The following is a 22,388-nucleotide window of genomic DNA, read 5'->3' as shown; positions in this document are numbered from 1 at the left end:
TGTGGTGCGATTGGAAAGCCCTTAATGTTTTTAATCCAGCGTGGGCGTTTGGCTGTCTCTGTTTTGCGATCACTCGGTTTGATCCATCTGTTTTCTGCTTGAGGTTACCATGACAATTAATATGTGTTTATAAAATCATTTTACTATAGCAAACATGTAGATCGTTGTCTGTGTGCGTGTGTGCGTGTGGGTGGGTTGGCTGAAACTCAACATCCGCCTCCAAATTGAATTAACCTGCAGCCAATAAAGCTCCCTCCTCCTCCCCCCTTCCCTCGTGCTTTCTATCTGCTTCTCGACCTCTCTTTCTCTATTTCTCACATCCAAATGGCATGAATGGTAAAGGAAAACCCCACGTCAATCCAGAGCTTTTCTTTTGCAAAAATAAAAACTGCTTCTGTCATCTTTTAACTTGATTAATCCTTCAGTTAATCGTTTAATGTAAAAGATGTCAGAACATCCCAAATGTTGGTTGCTTATTTTGGCCACTTTCTAAAGACACAAGATACCAAAAAATAGGCAAATCCTCCCTCACACTTGAGAAGCTGATAAAACCATCTCTAGTATTTCACTGAAAAATTATTTAAATGAATGACTCATGAATTAGAGGAATAATCCATCTCACACATGTAACTGGGTCATAAATTACATATTGTTATAATTACACAAAATGTGTTCTAAACCCCAAACTGTTCCTGGTATACCTGACTTTTAGGACCTCCAAACCTGTAATTATCTTCATTATCAGTTAGAGGCCCTCCTAAGCCTTTTCTTCTTCTTCTTTGGTGCAACCCTATAAATTTGGGGTACCACTTTGGCCTCTCCCCTTTTCTACAATTCCCCTGTGGGAGAGGTTGGTGTCATTTCTTTTCCAACATTAATTATATCTGTATCCACCCTGATGTTTCTGATTGTGTGTTTTAGTTCATTATTACCATCATTACCGCTGTCCTTACTAGATGTTGTGAATATGTAGTACATGTGTGTCACGTATGTGTACAGGCACCACTGAGCTAACTCTCGTCCCAACTGTTTATATTTGGTTATAGGAGCTTGAGGGGGCAAGTTATTTACTTGGATTTCTTTCTTTTTACCTTTCATTGTCAGACACAACGCAGGAACACACCGGTTACAAACACAAGATAATTAAGCATGTTATTAACTCCTGGACGGGAATTTCTCATTAACATTTGATGCATTTTGTACCTCTTAAGTCTTTGGAGTCTAAGTGATAAGTGAATTTGTCAAATGACAGAAAGATGAAAGCATTAATTCGTTGTTTATTAAGCAGAAATAAAAAAAAATGCCTTAATTTCTGCTTCAAAGTTGTGGCACAGGGATTTTTGGTGTTGTGCTACATCTTTCTCTGTGGTTTCTAAAATTTTTTAAGACGCTTGAGAAATCATCCATCAATCCATCCATTCATTCACCCTCTTCCATTCATCCACTGGGTCACTGGGGGCCTATCCCAGCTGCCATAGGACAAGTGATGGGGTACACCATGTACAGGTAGCCAGTCTGTAGTAGGGCTCACGAGAAATCAATTTATCAAAAACATAAGTAATTTGTAAACCAAAGTGCATATAATTGGTAACTGCAGATTCTCTTTACGGTCGTTTCTGTGTGAAAAAAAACCCTTTAATATAAACATGTAAATTTAAGTGGCTTTAAGTGCCCTTAATAGCCTATACGGATCAAATTAACATTAATTTAACAGGGATCTTTAGAAAATATGTCATAGTCTGTGAAAAAAAAACATTCTTAATTAAATTTAAATGCGTTGCCATCTATTTTTAAACTTTAATACAAACCTTAGCTGGAAAATAATGAATAAATAGTGTTAATTTACATTAAAATAGTTTAGTAAACTAGCACTAAAACATTACGTATGTAAACACACGTTTACGTTATAAAGTGATGTATTTTTGCATTTAGCAGTTTAACTGAGAAAATTTAAAATACATTTCGATACGCAGTAATTGGTTGCGTCTTCTATGAAGGGTGTGTCAGTAAGTTCATTGTGGTGCATTCACGTATCTCTCAGAAAGTGCGTAAATGTATCGTCGCTTGTATTTAAGCGTTAAAAGTTCAAAACAAACAAACGAAATGTTTCTCGAAACGTGTGGAAAATATTACTTTCTTGTATCACACAGAAAGAAAGATGAAAATGGCACAGTTACTAGAAATATTTATCACATTATGAACTATCTGTGGATGGAACTTCATTAAAAGCTCTCTCACACATTTCACCTAAAGAAACGTCAAAGAATTGCCTTTAAAACGAAAAGACGTTGCAAAAGCGCCGCTTCTCAGCTTATTTTTGCTTTGATTAGTTGCGTCTGTGGGCTGAAGTTTTAATACAGTCAATATTTCCAACGCTTGTGAATGCGACACGCGTGGTCCAGCAGCAGGTTGCGGTTGGTTCAGGTCGGGACAGCGGCGCGCTCACGCACATCGCTCATGCTGACATCAAACTTTTGCACAAAAAGAAAAAAGGTTGCTCGTCTCGAAAAAAAAACCTATACAAAAACTGCCTGAAAATGTCCCAGAACTCTTGGGCAGCTGCAGTGGATGTTCAGGAGGCTACATCCTTACAGGTAACTTTTAAAGGTGACCCAACAGCTTCCAAACTGTCGGGTCAAAACGCGGGCTAACTAGCTAGCTTAACGCTGACTTCGCTGTCACTGCTGCGTTATTTGCACCAAAAAAAATTTCAAACATGGTTTGTCTTTTTTTCACTAGCTTGACTTTTCCAAAAAAGTCAGTGGGCTTCGTGGTCCACGCAACATGATAGGAGACATAAACGGTAACGTAACTATTCGTTTTTCCTCCTGAAAATCACAGCTAACTAAATTAACTGCTAACTTATAATTGCGCTGTCATGGTTTGTGCTGGTATTGCCACCTGTGTAGGCAATATCATGCCGGGGAAGGCCGAAATTGGAGGCTGGGGAGAGGGAGAGGAGAGAGTCAACCTGGCCGAGCAGTCTCTGCTGAACAAACTAATCCGCCGCTCACTGGTGAGGAACCGAAACCAGGTGGAGGTCCTGCAGGCGGACCCCAACTCTCCACTTTACTCGGTGAAGACCTTTGAGGAGCTGAGACTGTGAGTCTGCAAGGAAAACTTCCATCATGCTCGTTCGCTCTGTGTGTTACCTTTATAAAATTACCTTCTTTTGTCTTTTTAATAGGAAGCCTGAGTTGCTGAAGGGGGTGTACAATATGGGCTTTAACAGACCATCCAGGATCCAGGAAAACGCTTTGCCTATGATGTTGGCACAGCCGTAAGTCCGTTTATAAAAAACTACATGTAAATCAACAAATACAAATCTGAAACGAAGTTCAACGATACAAGGCAATTCCATTTATTTTTAATGTTTGTTTGTTTGTTTTTTTAACCAATTTGTTGAGCTTGGTGAGGCTCTGGTGGAGATGCTTGTTAATTATATGAGGCCGTGAGTGATAATGAGTAAGCTGCCTTCTCAAAGTGTTGTTTTATTGTATTTGCTGTTCTGAACCTCATAGATCTTGCCTCTGACAAGTATCCGAACATCAAAACAATAAAAACTAAACTGAAATGAGCAAAGACGGTGTGAAAAATGACAAACTCAGTTGAAAACAAAATTAAAATGGGACTAATGCTGTTTTAACCCTGGCTCATATTGGTGACCTGTCCAGGGTGTACCCTGCCTCTCGCCCATTGGTAGCTTGAATAGGCTCCAGCCCTGCCATGACCCTGATAAGTGGAAAAAAATGAATGGAAAAGGAAAATGACTACTAGTTAGAAAATGCAACACTATAATAAGTCAGATTTTTAGTCATCTGTCTTAGTAGCGAAGGGAGAAATCTGTTTAATTTATTGACTGAAAACAGTTAAGTTGTTTGAGGGGAGAATCCCAAGTATCTGTCTGTTTTAAATTCGTAAATGTTACAGTTGCGTGCTCTTTTAAAATTTATAGTAGTTTTTTTTTTCTCAGTAAATTATCAGGTTGATAATAATGGCACTTTAATGGACATCTCTTTGCTGTCATCTCAACAAATGGTGTTTGTTGAGATGACAGCAAAGGACGTATAGTCATAATTTCCAGTGGCCAGAAAAAAAAATGTGCACTGTGGTTTTTCAGGTGGTTTACATTATTGTGTATTTTGCATTGACCACTGGTAGGGCTGAGAAACGGTTCCTGTGGGGTCCTGTGTTAAATGTACTTTTCTCTCACTTTTCTAATCATATTAAATAAATAAATTACTACATTACAACAATTAATAACTTAAAACTAACACATTTCATCAGGGGAAACATGGGACAGAGTGATTAAAAAAAAAAAAAAAAGACCTATTTTTAATACTGATAATTGCTCAGTTACAAAATTACACTATCAAAAGACATGCTGGGTAATGCTAGTTGGCTAGCTGCCCATTGTGCTGGCACAGCTGTGAGTTCATATTCACTCGTTTTGAATTTGTGCCAAAACAATTAACTTGATAAATATTCTAAGAGATTTATTTAACAGCAATTTAAAGTTATTTATTGCAGAAAAAATTTTAAACATTTGCCTTTTTTCATCTTAAAGATGTGTGTGGATGTCACACTTGTATTCATGGTGCCTTATGCCAAAAAGCTACACTATTTTATTAATATTTAAATATTTAATTACTCTTTAAAAGATCCTTACATATAGGAACCTTAAATTAACAAATGCTGTACAGACAGTGCAGCAAAATGCATACATATAGTTGGCTATGAAAAAAACAAAGTACATGATCCAAATATCTTCCACTGTTGCCACAATTGATGGAAGACAACTGTTTAAAATGTTTCTTAAAAACAAGAACAGATGGAGTAAATGACAGGCTGGATCTACTTCTGCTGCCTTTGGGAGACTAAACCTTAGCCCTGATTGAAACATCTGGAACTCAACATGTAAGAGAAGCTGAGGTTCCAAAATGATGATCTGTGCCTTTGAGAAGCTCATACAGATGCAAAAAGTCATTAAGGGCACAGCTTGACAATTCACCCCCAAGTTTGCTTCTATTTTTAAGACTACTAAACCAGCAAATCATGGGAATTTAAATGACCGAGTCGAGAAAGAAAGAATAAAATACTTGTTTAGTGTCATGGCTGCATAAAAGCTTCACAATTATCTATAAAAGAACAACTATTAATTTTCTTTTTTACATATAGCGTAAATCCCCAAATATTTATACCTGCTACCATAATTGTGTGTGACTAGTCAACTGGACGTGTATACTTTCCTGCCCTTATTAGTCTTTTATACTGTTTTTACTTTATTTATATATAAAGGTGGTTGTTGGTTCTGATGTTAGCCCCCCCCCCCCTCACAGTTAGCCAGGTCTGTAAGTCTTAAAAGACAGCAGCACCTGTCTCTCTGATATAATAATAATAATAATGCATTGGATTTATATAGCGCTTTTCAAGGCACCCAAAGCGCTTTACAATGACATTATTCATTCACGCTCACATTCACACACTGGTGGAGGCAAGCTACGGTTGTAGCCACAGCTGCCCTGGGGCAGACTGACAGAAGCGAGGCTGCCATATCGCGCCATCGGCCCCTCTGGCCAACACCAGTAGGCGGTAGGGTAAAGTGTCTTGCCCAAGGACACAACGACCAGGACAGAGAGGCCGGGGATCGAACCGGCGACCTTCCGGTTACAGGTGTCCTTCCCAACCCCCTGAGCCACGGTCGCCCCGATATGAAGTTGTAAAGCAAAGCATAACATTTTTCACAGCTGTGTGGACGTTGTATACACAGTGTGCACAGTGGTATACACAATGTATACACAGTGACATTTAAATTTAAGGGATTTTGTTAAGTAAAAAGACTGGTAACACTAAAGACACAAGTAGAATTTGTATGCACAAGCATTACAAATTTATATTGATTGAGCTCAGTTTTTAATGTTTCCTGAGCTCCATTTTTATTTTGGCCTAACTAATATCCAAACTTCATTTGTAACCTTTTTATAATGCTCTTCTTCTACAATAATAAAATGATTTAGATGTGTTAGCTATTGTGTTGTTTGTACCTGTTGTTTATTAGTAGGTTCTAAAATATATTTTACCTTCACGATCTGTGATTAAATGCTTTAAATAATTTTGAAAATGAATAAAACCTCTAAATTTAATCTCAAATACTTATTTTGTTAAATCTAATTTATTGGGAAGATTAGTTGAAAATGTAACAAAATAACTTTTCCTAGGTATGACCTCTTTGCCATTATTAATGGTGTTGCAGGATGGGGTCAAAATCTTGTGTGTGGCGTTAAAAATGGTATTGAGTAATTTCCTGGGTATTGGTATTGACTTTGAAATTCTAGTATAGTGACAGCGCTGCTTTTTTGCCTCTGATAAATGCTGTTAGCCGATGTTGACGAATTCAGCGCTGTTGGACTGGGACACTTGGCGAATAATCTCCCATAAGATGTGAAAATGTAATACAACTGTTTATCAGAAGGAAATGGTGAATTATAGGACACTCAAGCCCAACATTAGCAGGCATAATTTTGTAAGCCTACCAGCTTACAGCTTGTTGTTGTTTAGCCAGCTTGTTGTCAGCTGTCAGGAAATGAAAGGGTCACAAGTCTAATCTGCTGACAACAAATAATTGAAACAATGGTGGGAATAAATAAATATGTTTATGCACATTTTTGTGTGTTGGTTCCCTGGCTTCAGGAGGTGAGGCTTCAGCATATGGGGTATGTTTTGTTTTTTACTTAATAAAACTTTAGTTTGCGATTTTTTTTAATTTTTTTTTTAATGAACTTTTGTCCTGTTGTAATGGTTAAAAAAATGTAAGTAGTCAAAATTTTTAAAAACCTTTCAAAGCTTCAGCACATCAGATTTTTCTGTTATTTATTCATTTCTTCATGTCTACTTTTTTCTGCTTTCAGACCTCAGAATCTGATTGCACAGTCGCAGTCTGGCACAGGTAAAACTGCTGCATTCTCTCTGGCCATGCTCAGCCATGTAAACCCTGACAATAAGTGGACTCAGGTAAGCAGAACATCCTCAGAGTATCACAGCATTTTCAATCTCCTGAGACAGCTGGTATCCTTTTATCAGACCCTGAAATGTATTCACTGGGTCAAAAAATGTTTCTTTTAGTGCCTTTGCATCGCACCGACGTACGAGCTCGCATTGCAGACTGGTCAAGTCATTGAGCAAATGGGGAAATTTTGTCCAGATGTGAAGCTGGCATACGCCATTCGGGGAAATAGAAGTAAGAATATGATAGTAATTGTACTCTCTTATGAAGAAAAGATATTTCTAGTCACCAGCCTGTGTTCACTGCATGACTGTCTGCATTGTGTTCAGTGGAGCGAGGAGCCAAGTTGCAAGAGCAGATTGTCATTGGTACACCGGGCACAGTCCACGATTGGTGCACCAAGTACAAGCTCATTGACCCCAAAAAAATCACTATGTTTGTGCTGGATGAGGCTGATGTGATGATCGCCACCCAGGGCCACCGGGACCAGAGCATTCGAATCCACAGGTGCACTCTTTTTGGTCTTCATGTTCATATTTTTATTTTTACAGTAACAAACACTGGCTGGTAAACATGGCATACAGTACAGTTCACCTGAAGCAGGTTTTTAATTACTTAGTATTTGGTGCCATAATCTATAATGTCATAGTTCATTTTATCAGTCATAGTAGGTTTAGCATAACCAACAAAAGCACATCAGGCAAGTAGATTAGCCTGCTTCTGGCTTATTGTGGCCAGTAACTTTATTTCCACCAAAGTGGCACGAATCTTCACTAAAAATTTATTCAGTTGCCAGTTTTTAAATTAAAAGATGTGTACCTCTGAACTACAGAACCTGTTCTTGGTGTGGAAAACACAGTAGGAAGACAGTACTGGTTGATGCCACAGTGCAGGCGTTCCACTCACATTTGTACCTAAATATACATGCACGTGGATTTTACATGTGGGAGAGAGATGTGGGAAAGAGGATTCAGCTTAGGCAACTTGTGCTTTTCTCAACAAAGTTTCATAACACAGCGGGAATGAAGATGATGCTGTTGTATTTGAAGCTTCTCCTCTTAAACACACTTGGCAATCAGCAAAGAGCCAGCATTATTACCAAGATAATGAATGAAGGTGGACGAGAAGGAATATTGTTCTAGTCTACAGCATCAGTGCTTGTTCCTAAAATCGCAATGAGAACATCTGTAAATAAGAATTGTTTATTAAACCACCTGTGTGAGTAGAGGAGTCTTTTCACCTCCTCCCATACACCTTTGATTTCCTTCTTGCGGCGACAAAGCTAATAAAGAACAAATTAGAATAAAAACCCTCTGTGTGCAGATAAACCCAGTCTTTAAATCTGGCAGATGTCACGAAATGCTTTGCAAGAGCTGACAGCAGTTTTCCCTCCTCTGTGTCTGTGTGATAACCTAAAGCATGCAGGGATGAGTGTAAAAGGGGTCATGGAGAGTACTTCACATCATTTAAAACTCATTAAAGAGCGAGCAGAGACGATGTAAGCTGGCAGCCAAGTTAACATGATATCCACTATATTTATATCTGCATACAATCCTTTCATTTTAACTTTTTCTTAAACAGCATTCTTTGCTTGAGTGTCAGTGAAAAGATTGCTTCATATTTAAACTTGTTGAGCAGGTGGCCCATCAAAGTGGAAATTGATAATAATATATACATGCATGCATACATACATAAAGTATGATTCACAGCAAAAAGGGCAAGATAACATTTTTATATGTGAGCCAAGCAACATGGAGACTTTGTTCTCACAGGAAGGAACTCTTCAAGACCAGCACACAAAAAATAATTTCTTTTAATTGTGTTATGTTATGGAAGCACAAACGTAAAATTTTCCACCACAGTCCTTTTGATTTTAATTGTAGTCACAGTAATGAGCCCTTCTGTTCGACTCTGGAAATCCTCTTTGTCACTGGCCTCAGATTTGCTGCATGTGTTTTTGTGAGTGAGAGAGGAGAGGCTGCAGCTCCACCATGAACTACAACTGCGTCATTTTTATTTATTTATTTTTTACTGCTGTTGTCATCAGCCTTTTCTTGTTGATTAATATATTTTATTCATACATGCTATCTCTATATTACATGTAATAGTTTGCACAGTTTTGAGCCCTGCAGCACCAGCTTCAACTTGCTGCTCTGCTTTCCACTAAGTTCAGTCTGGTTTATTTCAGGAACCTTATGTTTCTTTTAATGTAAAAATGTACTACAGGGAACACTTGTTCATCAGTTATATCAAAAGCTACATTAACATTCCTCCATCCCAATATACCAACGTACACATAACAAAACAGCAAAAAACTGAAAAGAGAAATCTAATGACTTCACATTCTTTGTTGTGTCTTTAAACGAGTTTCTGTTGTCACACTTTGTCTCCACACTTATGCAGACAGCTGCCGATGAACTGTCAGATGCTATTTTTCTCTGCAACGTTTGAGGACTCCGTGTGGAGGTTTGCAGAGCAAATTGTTCCTGAACCTAATATAATCCGGCTAAAGCGAGAGGAGGAGACTCTGGATACCATCAAACAGTTCTATGTGAACTGCAAAGAGAAAGAGGACAAGTTCACGGCACTCTGTAATCTCTACGGGGCCCTTACCATTGCACAGGCCATGATCTTTTGCAGGGTAAGTCAGGTATTTTTAAAGCTGCTTAACAAAATCTTCTTTATGATTTAATGGTTTTAATTTGTCACTGAAAGCACTGTAACTCGTGAAGGGAGAGGGCTCACAAAAAGAAGGGTTTTATGTCAGTAAGTCAGTATCCTAAATTTTAATCTACGGATAAAGTGTAGCTGAATAGACCAGTACTAGTAGTAGAGCAATAGTGCATGATGAGCCCCCATTTAAAACTCGTAATAAGAAATGTTATTTATTCCTGACCACGCTGTGATTGGATTTCAGTTAACGAGTTTGTTTGGCTGCAAGACACGGTGTTTTTGCTGAGAGAGGAAATATCCTTTTTTTCAGGCTGTGGCTGCTTGTAGCTCTAGGTAGGAAGCTGGAGCTTAGAAAAAGCAGACTCATGTGACCTTTTCACTTAATAACTGATCAGTTTTAACTCATCTGGCTGAAGGAGCGATGAGCTTATGCCATGGTGAGGTGTCCTTCTGTTCACAGTTAACATGAATTGCTTCTCCTCCTACAGGACTCGCCATAATCTAATTAAACTTTCACTTAATGGGTCTTACTTAATGGCTCTTCATCCTTGTGTTCGAGGTCACATTTATCATTTATGTGGATTCTGATGCTCATTAGTTTGTGCGATACAGCCGACAAGTGACAAGAATACTTACAGACTAGGGTTGTCAAAATATAAAGAAAAAGAAAAAGTTAAATAAATGAGATGATTGTGAAATTAACTGGTTGTGTGGCATATGAACTGAGTGTGAACGGAAAGATCGAGTGATAGAAGCCATAATGTTAATTAGGTAATCCATTAAAAAACCTAAAAGACACAGACGGCACAAACACAAGCTAGAGGTCACATCAGCAGACCTAGAAAACATTGAACTGCTACAGCTCCGTCTGTCAGGATACATATCAATCAGAGCAGTCACACACCTTACTTAACCCTATCATTAGTTATTAAAAGCAAAATAAACACTCTGTAGAGTTGTGATTAGAGCTGGGCGATATAAGATTTTTTCATATCACGACATGTTTTTTTCATTTCAGGCGATAACGATATATATCACGATATAAGCCAAATAACTATATTTGTAAGATTTAAATGTGCCATTGCTCACAAGTAAAATGTGAAATAATCAGCAGCTTGTTTTGATTTAAATATTTATTTCCCATAATAAGTTCAACAGGGCAGATGTACTTAAGGAACATGAGGCTTCAGTTTCAGATAAATAAAGGCAAATATTGCAAACTACACAAAAGGTAGCCGCTAAAGCGTTTAAGTTTCAAAATAGAACAAGCAAAACAGACTACTAAATTGTCAATTCCACTTAGAAACAAAATATTAATTCTAAAAATAAATCTTAGTTTGTTTTACAGAAGAACAGACAAAATTGACTAACTTTTGTCAATATCAAATAAACTGAGAACTAAAAGGAAATTCTCAATCTCTCCTTGTTGTATAGCTTAGCTATTACCTCAATTAGCTGCTTGAATCCTTCATTTTCGAACGTGTTTATTGGTAGCATGTCTTTAGCATGACGGTAGGCTATGGCATTCATTGTCACTATGTCTCTTAGCTTTTTTGTCATATGGTAAGATGCTGGAGAAAGCCGACTCAATTGACTGTTGCTGCTTTGCAAGGATTCTCCTGGTTGTTTTCGATGACGAATTAGCGCTTTTAGTCTACGGAACTTCTCTGGCCCTTCCTTTCGACAATCTCTACGGCATTGGAACCGTCATCTGTGTTCTCTTCGGTAGCCTGATCACCCAAGCTCTCGGTTGATTTTTCTCTAGTGGGCACACTCATTTTCTCCATTACCCGGCCGGCACGGCGGCTGGCTGCTTCCCAAACAAATACACATGTACGGCTTGCCACTTGTACTGTACGTAACAAGTCACGTCACGTGACGTGACGCTGCAGCTGTGATTGGTTCGGCTCTGCGCTACTTAATTTGGATTGGCTGTGCTTTCTTTTTTTTTAAGACAGGAAGAGAGAGAGATGAGGTCTATCGCAATAGTTTCATTTTTCTATCGAGAAAAAGTTATTTCGCAATACATATCGTTATCGTTCTATCGCCCAGCTCAGTGTTTTTTGCACTAGGCTGCAAACATGGTTTTTACCTCTTAGCTATAAAAGCTAAGGGGTAAAAGCCAACAGTGATCCCGGGATGCAGTCAACCTGTCCCCAGACCCAGCCAAACATGGCACCAGGCAGGGTGTAGGAAAATGGGCTGTAGAGGACCCACCTGCCTCTCTCCCTGCTTGTCCGTGTTAAAAATGACCTGTTGAGTGGTGCAAATGTTGGTATATGTCAGTGAATGAAATGTAGAAAGTATGACTGTGTGAAAACTAGAGTGCTATTAAAATTGAGGGGAGAAATGTGACAGAAGCACAACAAAATCCCCAAATCTTAGTGTCTAAATTGTAAGTATGAGTGGTTATAACTTCTTTTCTTACCCTCTTTCTTTAGACCCGGAAGATGGCTGCCTGGCTGACAGAAAGTCTGACCAAAGAGGGCCATCAGGTGGCATTGCTAAGTGGTGAAATGACAGTGGAGCAGCGAGCTGCTGTCATTGAACGCTTCAGGAGCGGCAAAGAGAAAGTGCTTGTGACCACGAATGTGTGCTCAAGAGGTAAGAAGGCTATTAAGTGAGAGTTTAAAATAAACTCATTCTGGGAGGGAATGTCAGCGTGATTGCCAATGATTGATACCAATGGTGGTAAGTGTGCACCCATTAATGTAGAGCTAGAGCTGGACACTGATATTTTAAAGTGAGGCAGATTCAGTTTATTATAATGTTTATTATATAATCCATCAGTGGGGAAATTGTCTAAAAAAACTTTCTTTATCACTGAGCCAGTGTAGATCACTTTAACCACTGTTGATCCCTGAAGTCATTGTCCATCAGCACTTAGTATTTTGCTTACATGGATTGCAGGTATTGATGTGGAACAGGTGTCTTTGGTGGTGAACTTTGACCTCCCAGTTGATCTGGACGGGAATGCTGACAATGAGACATACCTTCACCGGATTGGCCGTACCGGCCGTTTTGGCCGACGTGGATTTGCCGTTAATATGGTGGACAGCCAGCACAGCATGGATATTATAAAACAGATTGAGATGCATTTCGGTATGTTCCAGTTTTACTCGAGCTTGATACAACTGAGAGAATCCAGATCCTAATGACGTGTCCTGTTTTGTTTTTTTTTGTTTTTTTTCCTTTCGCCTACAGACAGGAAAATCATCAAGCTTGACACTTCCAATCTGGAGGAAATGGAGAACCTGATAAGCTGAAGTTGCAACAACCAGACATGTTGCCTGAAATGTTAATGATTCCCCCACCCCCCCCAAGGATTTATTGTTTGCATTTTTATTGTTTACAGATGCATGCGTGTGTTAACTGTGCAAAACAGAAAGTTTTCACTTTGATTTTGTTTGCCTTTGTTCACTGACGTCACCTTAAAGCATACAGGAGTGTTGGATTGCAGTGTTCTTTAATTTATTTGTGCAGTGAAATATTAATGTAGTTAGTATAGATGTTTGCATGACTTGAGTTTCATCAAATATCCTTGAGTGGCTTAAAGCATTTTAAAAGTTTAAAATGCCTGTCTTACTGTAGCGGGAGTCATAATTTCACGTGAGGATGTTGCTGAGGTTTTTTTGTGGATTAAAAAAAAAAAAATCTTGTTGAAGCCTGCTGAGAAGATGACTTAAAGTTTAAAAAATAAGTGAATAAAAAGAGAGAGACAGGGAGAGAAATTATAGCTTTTCTTTTCTTTAATTTTACTGTGGGATTGTTTCAATAAATTTTCCAGAGTTGGCACAAATGGTATTATGAGTTTGTTGAAACACATTTGACCATAATTTTACTTAAAATTTAAAACTGTATTTTCAGTTTTAGTCTCCAAGCAGACTAATTGACTCACTCGGGTGAAAAACTCCAAGTTCCTCGGCGTAGTTCTAATAGCTTACATTTTAATGAGTACACCTGAGTAATAAGGTTTTGATGATGCCTTCAGGAGCAGGCTGTACAATTCCAGCTTGCAAAACCTTCCTGAAGCAATTAAAGTAGTAAATATCATTCGGTGGGATGTGAGGCACCCTGAACTCTAAGTATAAATGGTACATACTGCAGACATAAATGTAAAACTTCTAAAATTTTAATTTGTCATTAAACTTTTTGTGGGGGGGAAGAAGTTATACTTGCTTGCTCATGCCATGAACTGCATGAAAAAGGATACATTTTATTTATTTAAATTTGATCAAATGATTCAAAAGATTACTTTCCCTCATTTAATTATAAAACTTGATTATGATAAGTTAGTTTTAATGAACACTTCAGCAAAACAAGTTGAAAGGAGCTTTACTAAAATTTATTAAACGTAGATTGCAAAACTGAGCTTTTACATGCGTAAAGGCCATCTAAATCATTTTTGAGAATCAACATAGTTGTGAATTTTTTTTTTCAAATATATAACCCCATTTGCTCATTGAGCTTCCAGAGTTATGAAACATTTATTATTTATACATCCTGAAATGTATATAATCTCAAAGTACTCTGAAGAATCACAACTCTGTGCAGGTTCATGAACACACAATACAGTAAAAACATCTCTTCTGCTACACAGACACATCCTGAGCACAAGAAGCTTAATTTTACTTGAGTAAGGTGCATATTGGACAAAGTTTGGCATTAAAAATCTTAGAGGCTACAGATTGGTGTAAAAGAAGCCTTTTAAACTTTGCACAGTGAAGTTCAGATATCCAAGTGAAGCTACAAAATGCACAATTACAGACCCCAAAAAACACATATTACTCTTGTCCCCCCATACTGTCAGTTTTCTGAGAGATGCACAGCACGGATCTGTTAGGAATGGCACACTGTGCCAGAGTCATGCCCAGGTCTGTAAAGCTCCTGCGTGGTACCTCCATGGTCTCAATGCAAGCATCTTCATACCTGGTTCCAAACCTGGCCTCTGCACTGGCTTTCACTGTCAGCAGAGTGTGTGTGGGGTCAAAGGGCTGCTGAAACCTCCTTCCGCATGGAGCTCTTACAGCAAGAAGCAAACTGCCACTGCCAGCTTCTGCCGTTGAATCACTGGGGCTGCAGATCTTGGTCTCACCATCACCATCATTTTCTAGGTTAAGGTTGGACACGTCTTTGTGCAAGCTCACCTCTGACTGCCTTCTCCTCTCTATTGACGGAAGGACTTTGTACTTGTTTAAGGACTGTGGCGGAGCAGCAGGAGTACGCTGCAGCATGTGCAAAACTTCCTCCTGGCTCAGGTGGTTAGCTTGCAACATGACGGGCTGAGACCGGGAGCGAAGGTTTCTGTCCGGCCTGCGGAACTCAGGAGACCTCGGCTCTCTCTGGATGCTGTTCGCCTCCCCTGGATACAGTGAGCTGTCTACAGCAGGTCTGCTTCGCCCCTTAGAGGATTTTGGCCTTGTTAGATGCATCGAAGATCCGCTGCTTTGAAGATTTCCAGCTGTGTTTCGGCGTAAGTGCTTTACAAAAAGGAGTAAAGAAAGTTTATATTGGTCTAAAGGCTATGAGCACAGCTTTTAAAAACTATCGCACTGGGTAAACGTGTAAATGTACGCTTCCGTAGCTGGTCAACAAGTTAAACTACCGTTTGTGTGCTTTACTTCCCAATTTGGTATTAAGTCCCTTCTCAAGCGTCAGCGACGTTGCCATGACACTCTGGTTTCCTTGACGACCTGTGGTTGGAGAGTGGGAGTCCCCTGCTGTTGGAAACATGCAACTGCAGCTTCATACATTCATGCAAACAGAAGTTGGCAAGCTTATTTTATTGTTTAGTTAGCTAAAAGCTAAAATTAGGTTTGAAAAAGTATTCACTATAATCAAAACCAAAACTAACTGAAACAATATTGTGTTCTCACAAAACTACCTAAAATAAAATAATGTAGGAAAAATATCCTTAGCCTTAATCACTTTGGTCAAATTTCTGCTGCTGTAGCCCATCTGCTTAAAGGCTTGGGGTATTTTGTGCTCTTCTGTATAGCTCGTTTGGTATCAACAAGGCCTTTTTGCCCAGGGAACTGCTGTTTACTGGATTTTTTTCTCTTTTCCAGACCATTCTCTGTGGTGTGGGAAAATCCCAGCAGATCAGCAGTTTCTGTAATACTCAGATCAACCCATCTGGCACCAACAATCATGCCATATTCAAAGTCACTTAAATCACCTTTCGTCCACATTCTGATGCTCAAACTGAATTATAGTGGATCATCTTGTCTATATGCCTAAATGCATTTAGTTGCTGCCATGTGATTGGTTGAGTAAACATTTGCATTAATGTGTAGCTGAACAGGTGTACCCAACAAAGTGGCCGGTGAGTGTATTTAGTCTCATTTTAATGCTATGTGTTCATTTCTGTCACCTTCATCAAACACTACAGCGATGTTTAGTCCTTTCTACTACTGGACTTTGGAAAATATTTGTAGCAAATTATTATTTGCTCACACAGACCAGTGGGGATTTTGTGGGATCACAAAAGCAAAGACATGTGATTACAAGAAGATGAGGTTTAAGGACAGTGAGATGGCTGCACTTACAAGGACTTATTTTCCTTGTAAGGAAAAAAAAAAAATCACATGACAAAGTTTAATTCACTAAATAAGAAACCTTAAGTACATCCTTCACTGCCAAAAGGGAACATCTTTCTTTTTTTCACCTACAATGTTTATTACATGTTTCAGTGAATAATAACACAGAATACAGAACATGCTTGTTCCAAATACAATGCAATATTCTATCATAATATTTGTACATTAATCATAAATCATTTCATAATGCAAACCATTTGTTCATGTGGACATAAATAAACATTTGCATGTAACAAAAATACAAATCTTCATTAATTTAACAAGAAAAAAACTAAATCAGATGTGTAGTAAAACACTGAAGTGATATGAATTTATGGACAATAACAATGTACAGAGTTAAACCTTTTTAATAAATGATTTACAACATGCCATTTCCCAATGAAGTCTCTATTTGGATATATTACAACATATTCCATAAATTTGGATGATGATTAATTATTATAAATGAAAATGGATGAACAAAGGTCATTAATAATCATTATCTACAACAGAAAGTTCAACATTTTAACACTGGATTAAATACTGCATGGCAGCTTAAAAACTGACGTAACAGTTTACTTTATTCCATACAATTTTCATAATTGGTATACCTCACTATTATTCATTATTACTTTGTGTCATGTTTCCCCAATTAAATGTTTGGTCTTTTAAACATTACAAAATATCATCATCATGCCAGCAAATAACTTTTGTGTTAATCCTCTTAAGATATTAAATCTCTTCAGCCTGTTTTCATATCTGAGAGCTAAACATTTGTTAACTTCTAATTAATTTGCCATTTCATTGTTTCTTCATTACTTATAAATGCTGAAATCTCAAATCCAAAATGCAAACTTGGTTTATTTCCTTTGAATAAATGTTGTTGCAAAAACAGCAGCTTTAAACGGGAGCCCAAGACTTCAGGGACCCACTGTAGTTCCCTTCATGTTTTTAAATTAACTTAAAAAAACAAAACAAAACAATCCAAAGCAGCTATTCCCAAACATGACCACAATGGAAAACTATGCAATTTGAACATCCTCCAGCCGAAATTTGATAACTTCAAGCAGATCAATATTTCCTTTTATTTCATTAATTCAGATTTTCATTTTTTTTAAATCAAGGTAAATAGTGTTACTGAGGTTAAAACACCTTTGTTAAGAGAGACCAGGCCAAGAAGGTAGTGCAGATTGCAACAAATACAAACATAAGTAAAGAAATAAACAAAGATGCAAGTTTTAAGATGAGCTTTTGGTCATCTGAGAAGAACCTGAACTGGGAATTGTCTGCATGTAACACAAACTTAATTATGTTTTTGAAGTTGTTCCCACATCAAATGGGAACATCAAAGAATGAGTGCAGAAATTCCAGGTTGCATACTACTGAAGGAGTTGAACAGTAAATGATAACTGTAAATAATTTATACCAATAGATGACTGAATAAAAACAGAATGCAGCATTTAATTAATGGAAAAGTTATATATAGTGGTCCTAATATGGAGCCCTGGGGAACTCCTTGAATAATAGAAGACAAGGGAGGGCAGACGAGGCAAAGCGACACAATGTGTTAGCTTACAAGTAACTTAAAAACCAACTTACAGCATTCCCGGGTAAAGTAGTGTTGTGTAGTCTATTAAGGTGGCATTGTAAACTGTATCAAAAGCCTTCTAGAAATGAAGAAAAAGAAATTGTTTTGTATTGTTTGTATCAGTATTGTCATTTATGCTTTAAAAGAAGCAGTTATTTTGCCATGTTGTTTTCTAAATCTTGACTGCTGGGAGAGAATTGAAAATTGAAATTCTGTCTAAAAACTCTTTTAGATTTTAACTTTTATTAATTTATTGTCTAAGACTGTTTCTCCAACAGCTTTACTTAAAGTTTTTTCTAACAAAGGGATTTAAGGTAAAATCAGGATCAGTTTCTTTTTCAAATATAAATATCTAATTGCAATTTTAAACTAAATTACAAAACCAAGTCAAAAAGTCCTTTAGGATTTAAAAAAATAAATAATAAACTGATTTTTATTATTTAAGATTGGTTATTTTAAGAAGGATTTTATTCTGTTAAATATTATAAGAATTAAACCAACAGGATCTTATCCTACATGTTTAACCTTCCTCTGAGAGATGGCTGGGCTCATTTATTCAGAAAGATTGATGGGTGGATGGTCAAAAGTTTAAAAGGTGCAGCTTTTTAAATTATATATTTCTACCTGTCTAAAAATGTAAAATCTTCAAACAATATATTAATATTAATTAATATACTGTAAATGATCTCTGGCCCTAGACTGGGAACTGTTGATTTAAAAGCAAAAGATTAGTTAATAAAAATACATTCAAAGGTCCATTACGTGGAGGAAAATGTACACAATCTTATGTTAAAACATGTATACAGTAGTTTCAAAATTAATCTTAGTGGTATTACAGCTAGTTATGACACAATCCAAGCAGCAGAAGCATCTTGTTCAGCAGCCTTTCACCAAGGACAAGTTACAAATATTTAATTATATAAAGTATGAGCCGTCAGATATTAGCACTTCTTGCTTCTAAGGTAAATCAAGCAGGTTATGTTGAGCATATAGGTCCTCTGTGATCTGGTACACCTCAGAGATGAGAGGTAGGGCCTCCCCCAGCTTGGCCACAACTTGCTCAGGCGGGCCAACATTCATTACTTCGAAAAAGGTTTGGCGACCAGGAAGCACGAGGAACGCCATGCCCGCAGCCTTACGGATCATCCACGGATGGTGCTGGGCAAGGGACTCGTTGTAGGCCTCTGCACACAGGGCAGATGTTTTACTGTCTTCTGTGCTGGTGCGCAGGCGATCCAGGAAGAGCTCCAGCCACCTCAGAGCGCGGTGGAGCCTCAGCAGAGTACGACAGCCAGACTCTGGGTGGCTTCCTTTCTTGTTCACATCCACGAGATTATTGTCCAGTTCGTATTTTACCATCGACTGCACAGTAGCATAGTGAGAAGCGTTCTCACCCTTCATATAACTCACAAGGATCTGGATCTTGCCGACAGCATCCTTAGAAATGAAGCCAAAGACACTTCCCAAGCTGTTCAGAAACCTATTACAAGGAGTAAAAACACACTCAGTTAACACCTGGGTGTCCTTTTGGTCTACTATTACAGCTGAGAGTATAATCAGTAAATTCTAAATGTCTGCAAATTATAATCAGTTCAGTTCACATGAGAAATTCCAAGAATTCACTCACAGACCAGAGCTGAAGCTCAACTCTTTCCCTTTTATGCTGTTCCTGCTGCAAAATATTTCACATACTTTTCACAATAAAAATGCAACATTTATGAAAGCTGCTGCAATTTGAATTTCAATTATAATTACAAATTCCAGTCATTTCTAAAATATTATCAAGATGCAGTTATTATTGTGCCTCAGCCTGTTTCGTAATGCTATCGTGTTGCCTTTGATTCCTTTACTTTTATTTTTTGCTCCTAAAATTGAAGAGAGTCCAAACAATACCCTCTGTCAAGCTGTTGTGTGTTTAGTCAGTTGAATTTTAAGTTAGTTGTATTTCAGTGAACCTAACTAACTAACTAAACCTTATAATCAAACAGCCCTGAAAGTCACACCGTTTGTTGCTGTGTGACATTCAGGATTTTTGTGGTTCAGAGTGGGCCTTCAAAAGGGCCTGGCAGGGCACGCAAGCACAATCGATTGATGTAAAGTAAAGGCAATGAGTTTGTGTTACCTTAATTAAACAATATTAAATGAATTTTATGGATATTTTGACCCTTTGATAAACAAAACTGTTTGTTTGCCTTTTGAATGCAACAAAACCCTCACTATACAGCTCTGGTATTCGTTTCTTTTTTCTATTGAATCCTTTAATTGCTCTTATATAAGAAAAACATGGAGCTTTAAAAAGGAACGCTCATGCTAGCATTACCAGTTTTGCAAATACTTTGTATTGTCGGCCTGCTTCTGTCATCACATTTTATTGATTTTTTTTAAAACCAGAAAGTCCACTGAGAATAAAATCTCTTTTTCCACAGAGACCTAGCCAAGAAGGTACACTAATACCAGGAATATGATCCTGGGATCAGTCTGTCGGTAAAGTAGACCCTTTCATATGTTTTGATCAGCCACCTATCCCAGCCTGTGATATGACCCTTGTTTCACAGACATTCGACTGCTGTAGTTTTGCAATTGAAACTACAATATAACTTTCAATACAATCCAATTTTATTTATTTAAAAATCACAAAAGTCACCTTAAAGTGCTTAACACTATAAGGCACAATAACCCTACAATAATACAGAGAAACCCCAACAATCAGACAACCCCCTATTAACAAGCATTTTGGCAACAGTGGGAAAGAACATTTCCTTTTAACAGGAAGAAACCTGTTAAAAGGGAGAACCAGGCTCAGTCAGGGGCAGCCATCTGGTGCAAGCAGTTGGGGCTGAGGGAAAGGAGACATGATACTGAGGCACAAAGTTGGATGCAGAAAACAGAATTGAACAAAAGGGGGATTTGATTTCAGGTTATACAATTGATTTTGAAAAGAGCTTTAATGTGTTTTTCAAACCTGTGGACATCTCCTGCAATAATGAAGCTGTAAGGACTCATAAAATAATTAATTAAAAAGCAGCAAATTTTAGCCCACCCCTATGTTCTTTGAGGGTCTGTAACCTGGAAAGTTTTCATGCCATGAAGGTGACACTTTTATTTATTCATTAAACATATGAAACTTAACATGTATGTATATATATATATATATATATATATATATATATATATATATATATATATATATATATAGAGAGAGAGAGAGAGAGAGAGAGAGAGAGAGAGAGAGAGAGAGAGAGAGATAGATAGATAGATAGATAGATAGATAGATAGATAGATAGATAGATAGATAGATAGATAGATAGATAGAGAGAGAGAGATTTTTTTTTTAAAGAAGAAGAGTCAGCTAGATCAGATATAAATCTCAAGACTTGATCTTAGCTCACAGTAAACACTCTGTCCTACATTTACCTTGCTGTGATCTGCTCGCCTTAGTTTACTTCTACACTGATCACTTACTTTACAAGCCCACGCCATCCAGCGACGTACTGTTCTAGATAGACTTCTTTATTTTCCGACAGACACAACTTAAAAGTGTCTAGGACCTCCTGGAGGGAGAACTTCTGGTCTTCTGAGCCTGCCATGGTTTCTACCAGGAAGTGCAAATGACACAAACAGGCACGTAAAAAATGAATGAAAAAAATGTATTTCGGGGCTACAAACAAACCGGAACTGGGTAAAAATGTAAGCCCTGTGGTAAACGATCAAGAAGTGAACTCGTCACCTACAAGAAAAGTTAAAATTGAAAGAAAAATTACGCATTTCTTTTTCTCGACAACGTGAAGTGACAGATCCTGTCTGTTCTTATCCGGTTCTACTGCGCAGGCTCTAAATTGGCGACTTTGTCTTCAAAATAAAAGCGAGGGAAATTTTTACCTTAATTGCTTCTTGGACTTATTGAAAGAAGTTATTATAACCCAAACACTGATCCCCCCGCACCTAAACAAATATTTTTGTTGCATAAACGTCACTGATGTGTGAAAAATAAAAAGTGACAAACAACATAGCCTTTGTATGCCAGAAATGAACTTTTATAAATGAATGCACCTGAAATCCCTGCAGGCAGTGCTGAAATTAGGTTAAAAAAAAAGAGCTCCAGACAGGTGAACTGCTACCTGAAATGTCACTTGAAATGGTAACTGGTGTGTAGGCAGTGAAGCAATAATAAGTAAGCAAAGAGTAAGAAGCAGCTGGGCAGGATGAGAGGACTTTAAATATCACTTTGGCCAGTTATCCCGTGACACCGTTTCAGTTTCCAAACCATAGCAGGTCTTATTAGCATCTTGTAAACCTTCCCTTTTATTCTTAATGCTATCCAGACTACGTGATGCCACTTTTTCTTGGTTACTCATTTTTAGAGGGCTCATACTCCTTATGCTGAAAATCTATTCACACATCTATCAGTTCAGTATAATTAAAAGTGGAAGACATAGTGTTTCTTACAAGAAATATAGACACTTGAATTTGTTTTCAAGGTTTGCTTGAAAGGAAGTATAGATTATCAAAATGACATATGGAAATAGTCTTCAAAACATTACCCAGG

At 37.7% G+C, this 22,388-nt stretch overlaps 3 protein-coding genes across 4 annotated transcripts; 1 reads left to right on the top strand and 2 right to left on the bottom strand.

The window, feature by feature from the left end:
- Window positions 1–2,374: 2,374 nt before the first annotated feature.
- Window positions 2,375–13,410, top strand: ddx19a (DEAD-box helicase 19a). Its single transcript, XM_005448410.3, has 11 exons — window positions 2,375–2,594; window positions 2,740–2,803; window positions 2,910–3,102; window positions 3,188–3,280; window positions 6,909–7,011; window positions 7,123–7,237; window positions 7,333–7,510; window positions 9,407–9,644; window positions 12,118–12,280; window positions 12,587–12,778; window positions 12,881–13,410. Exons 1-11 carry the CDS (start codon window positions 2,538–2,540, stop codon window positions 12,940–12,942), a joined length of 1,458 nt encoding a protein of 485 aa, XP_005448467.1. The 5' UTR covers window positions 2,375–2,537; the 3' UTR covers window positions 12,943–13,410.
- Window positions 13,201–15,382, bottom strand: ubxn10 (UBX domain protein 10). The gene is made up of 2 exons (XM_005448411.4): window positions 15,282–15,382; window positions 13,201–15,156 (listed from the first exon to the last, which is right to left on the bottom strand). The coding sequence occupies exon 2, from the start codon at window positions 15,106–15,108 to the stop codon at window positions 14,461–14,463; it is 648 nt and encodes a 215-aa protein (XP_005448468.1). The 5' UTR covers window positions 15,109–15,156; window positions 15,282–15,382; the 3' UTR covers window positions 13,201–14,460.
- Window positions 15,383–16,329: 947 nt separating this feature from the next.
- Window positions 16,330–21,674, bottom strand: cptp (ceramide-1-phosphate transfer protein). Of its 2 annotated transcripts, none has more exons than XM_013274250.3 (3): window positions 21,574–21,674; window positions 21,305–21,434; window positions 16,330–19,322 (listed from the first exon to the last, which is right to left on the bottom strand). In XM_013274250.3, exons 2-3 carry the CDS (start codon window positions 21,427–21,429, stop codon window positions 18,800–18,802), a joined length of 648 nt encoding a protein of 215 aa, XP_013129704.1. In that variant the 5' UTR covers window positions 21,430–21,434; window positions 21,574–21,674; the 3' UTR covers window positions 16,330–18,799. The 2 variants fall into 2 exon arrangements, with proteins under 2 accessions (XP_013129704.1, XP_003439140.2); XM_003439092.4 differs by having other exon boundaries at window positions 21,604–21,663.
- Between the last annotated feature and the right edge of the window lie 714 nt (window positions 21,675–22,388).

This window comes from Oreochromis niloticus, linkage group LG20, assembly GCF_001858045.2.
Source record: "Oreochromis niloticus isolate F11D_XX linkage group LG20, O_niloticus_UMD_NMBU, whole genome shotgun sequence".
Classification (NCBI taxonomy): Eukaryota; Metazoa; Chordata; class Actinopteri; order Cichliformes; family Cichlidae; genus Oreochromis; species Oreochromis niloticus.
The sequence above is the reverse complement of the archived record's forward strand: the minus strand, read 5'-3'. Positions and strand labels throughout refer to the sequence as shown.

Bases quoted from the DNA above. Each gene is read 5' to 3' on its own strand.
- ddx19a (XM_005448410.3), top strand. From the start codon at position 2,538: ATGTCCCAGAACTCTTGGGCAGCTGCAGTGGATGTTCAGGAGGCTACA. The intron at 7,511-9,406 runs GTGCACTCTTTT...ACACTTATGCAG, and splicing joins CAGAGCATTCGAATCCACAG to ACAGCTGCCGATGAACTGTC. The intron at 12,779-12,880 runs GTATGTTCCAGT...TTTCGCCTACAG, and splicing joins ACAGATTGAGATGCATTTCG to ACAGGAAAATCATCAAGCTT.
- ubxn10 (XM_005448411.4), bottom strand. From the start codon at position 15,108: ATGCATCTAACAAGGCCAAAATCCTCTAAGGGGCGAAGCAGACCTGCT.
- cptp (XM_003439092.4), bottom strand. The intron at 19,323-21,304 runs GTAAGTGATCAG...TCCTTGTAATAG, and splicing joins GGATGGCGTGGGCTTGTAAA to GTTTCTGAACAGCTTGGGAA.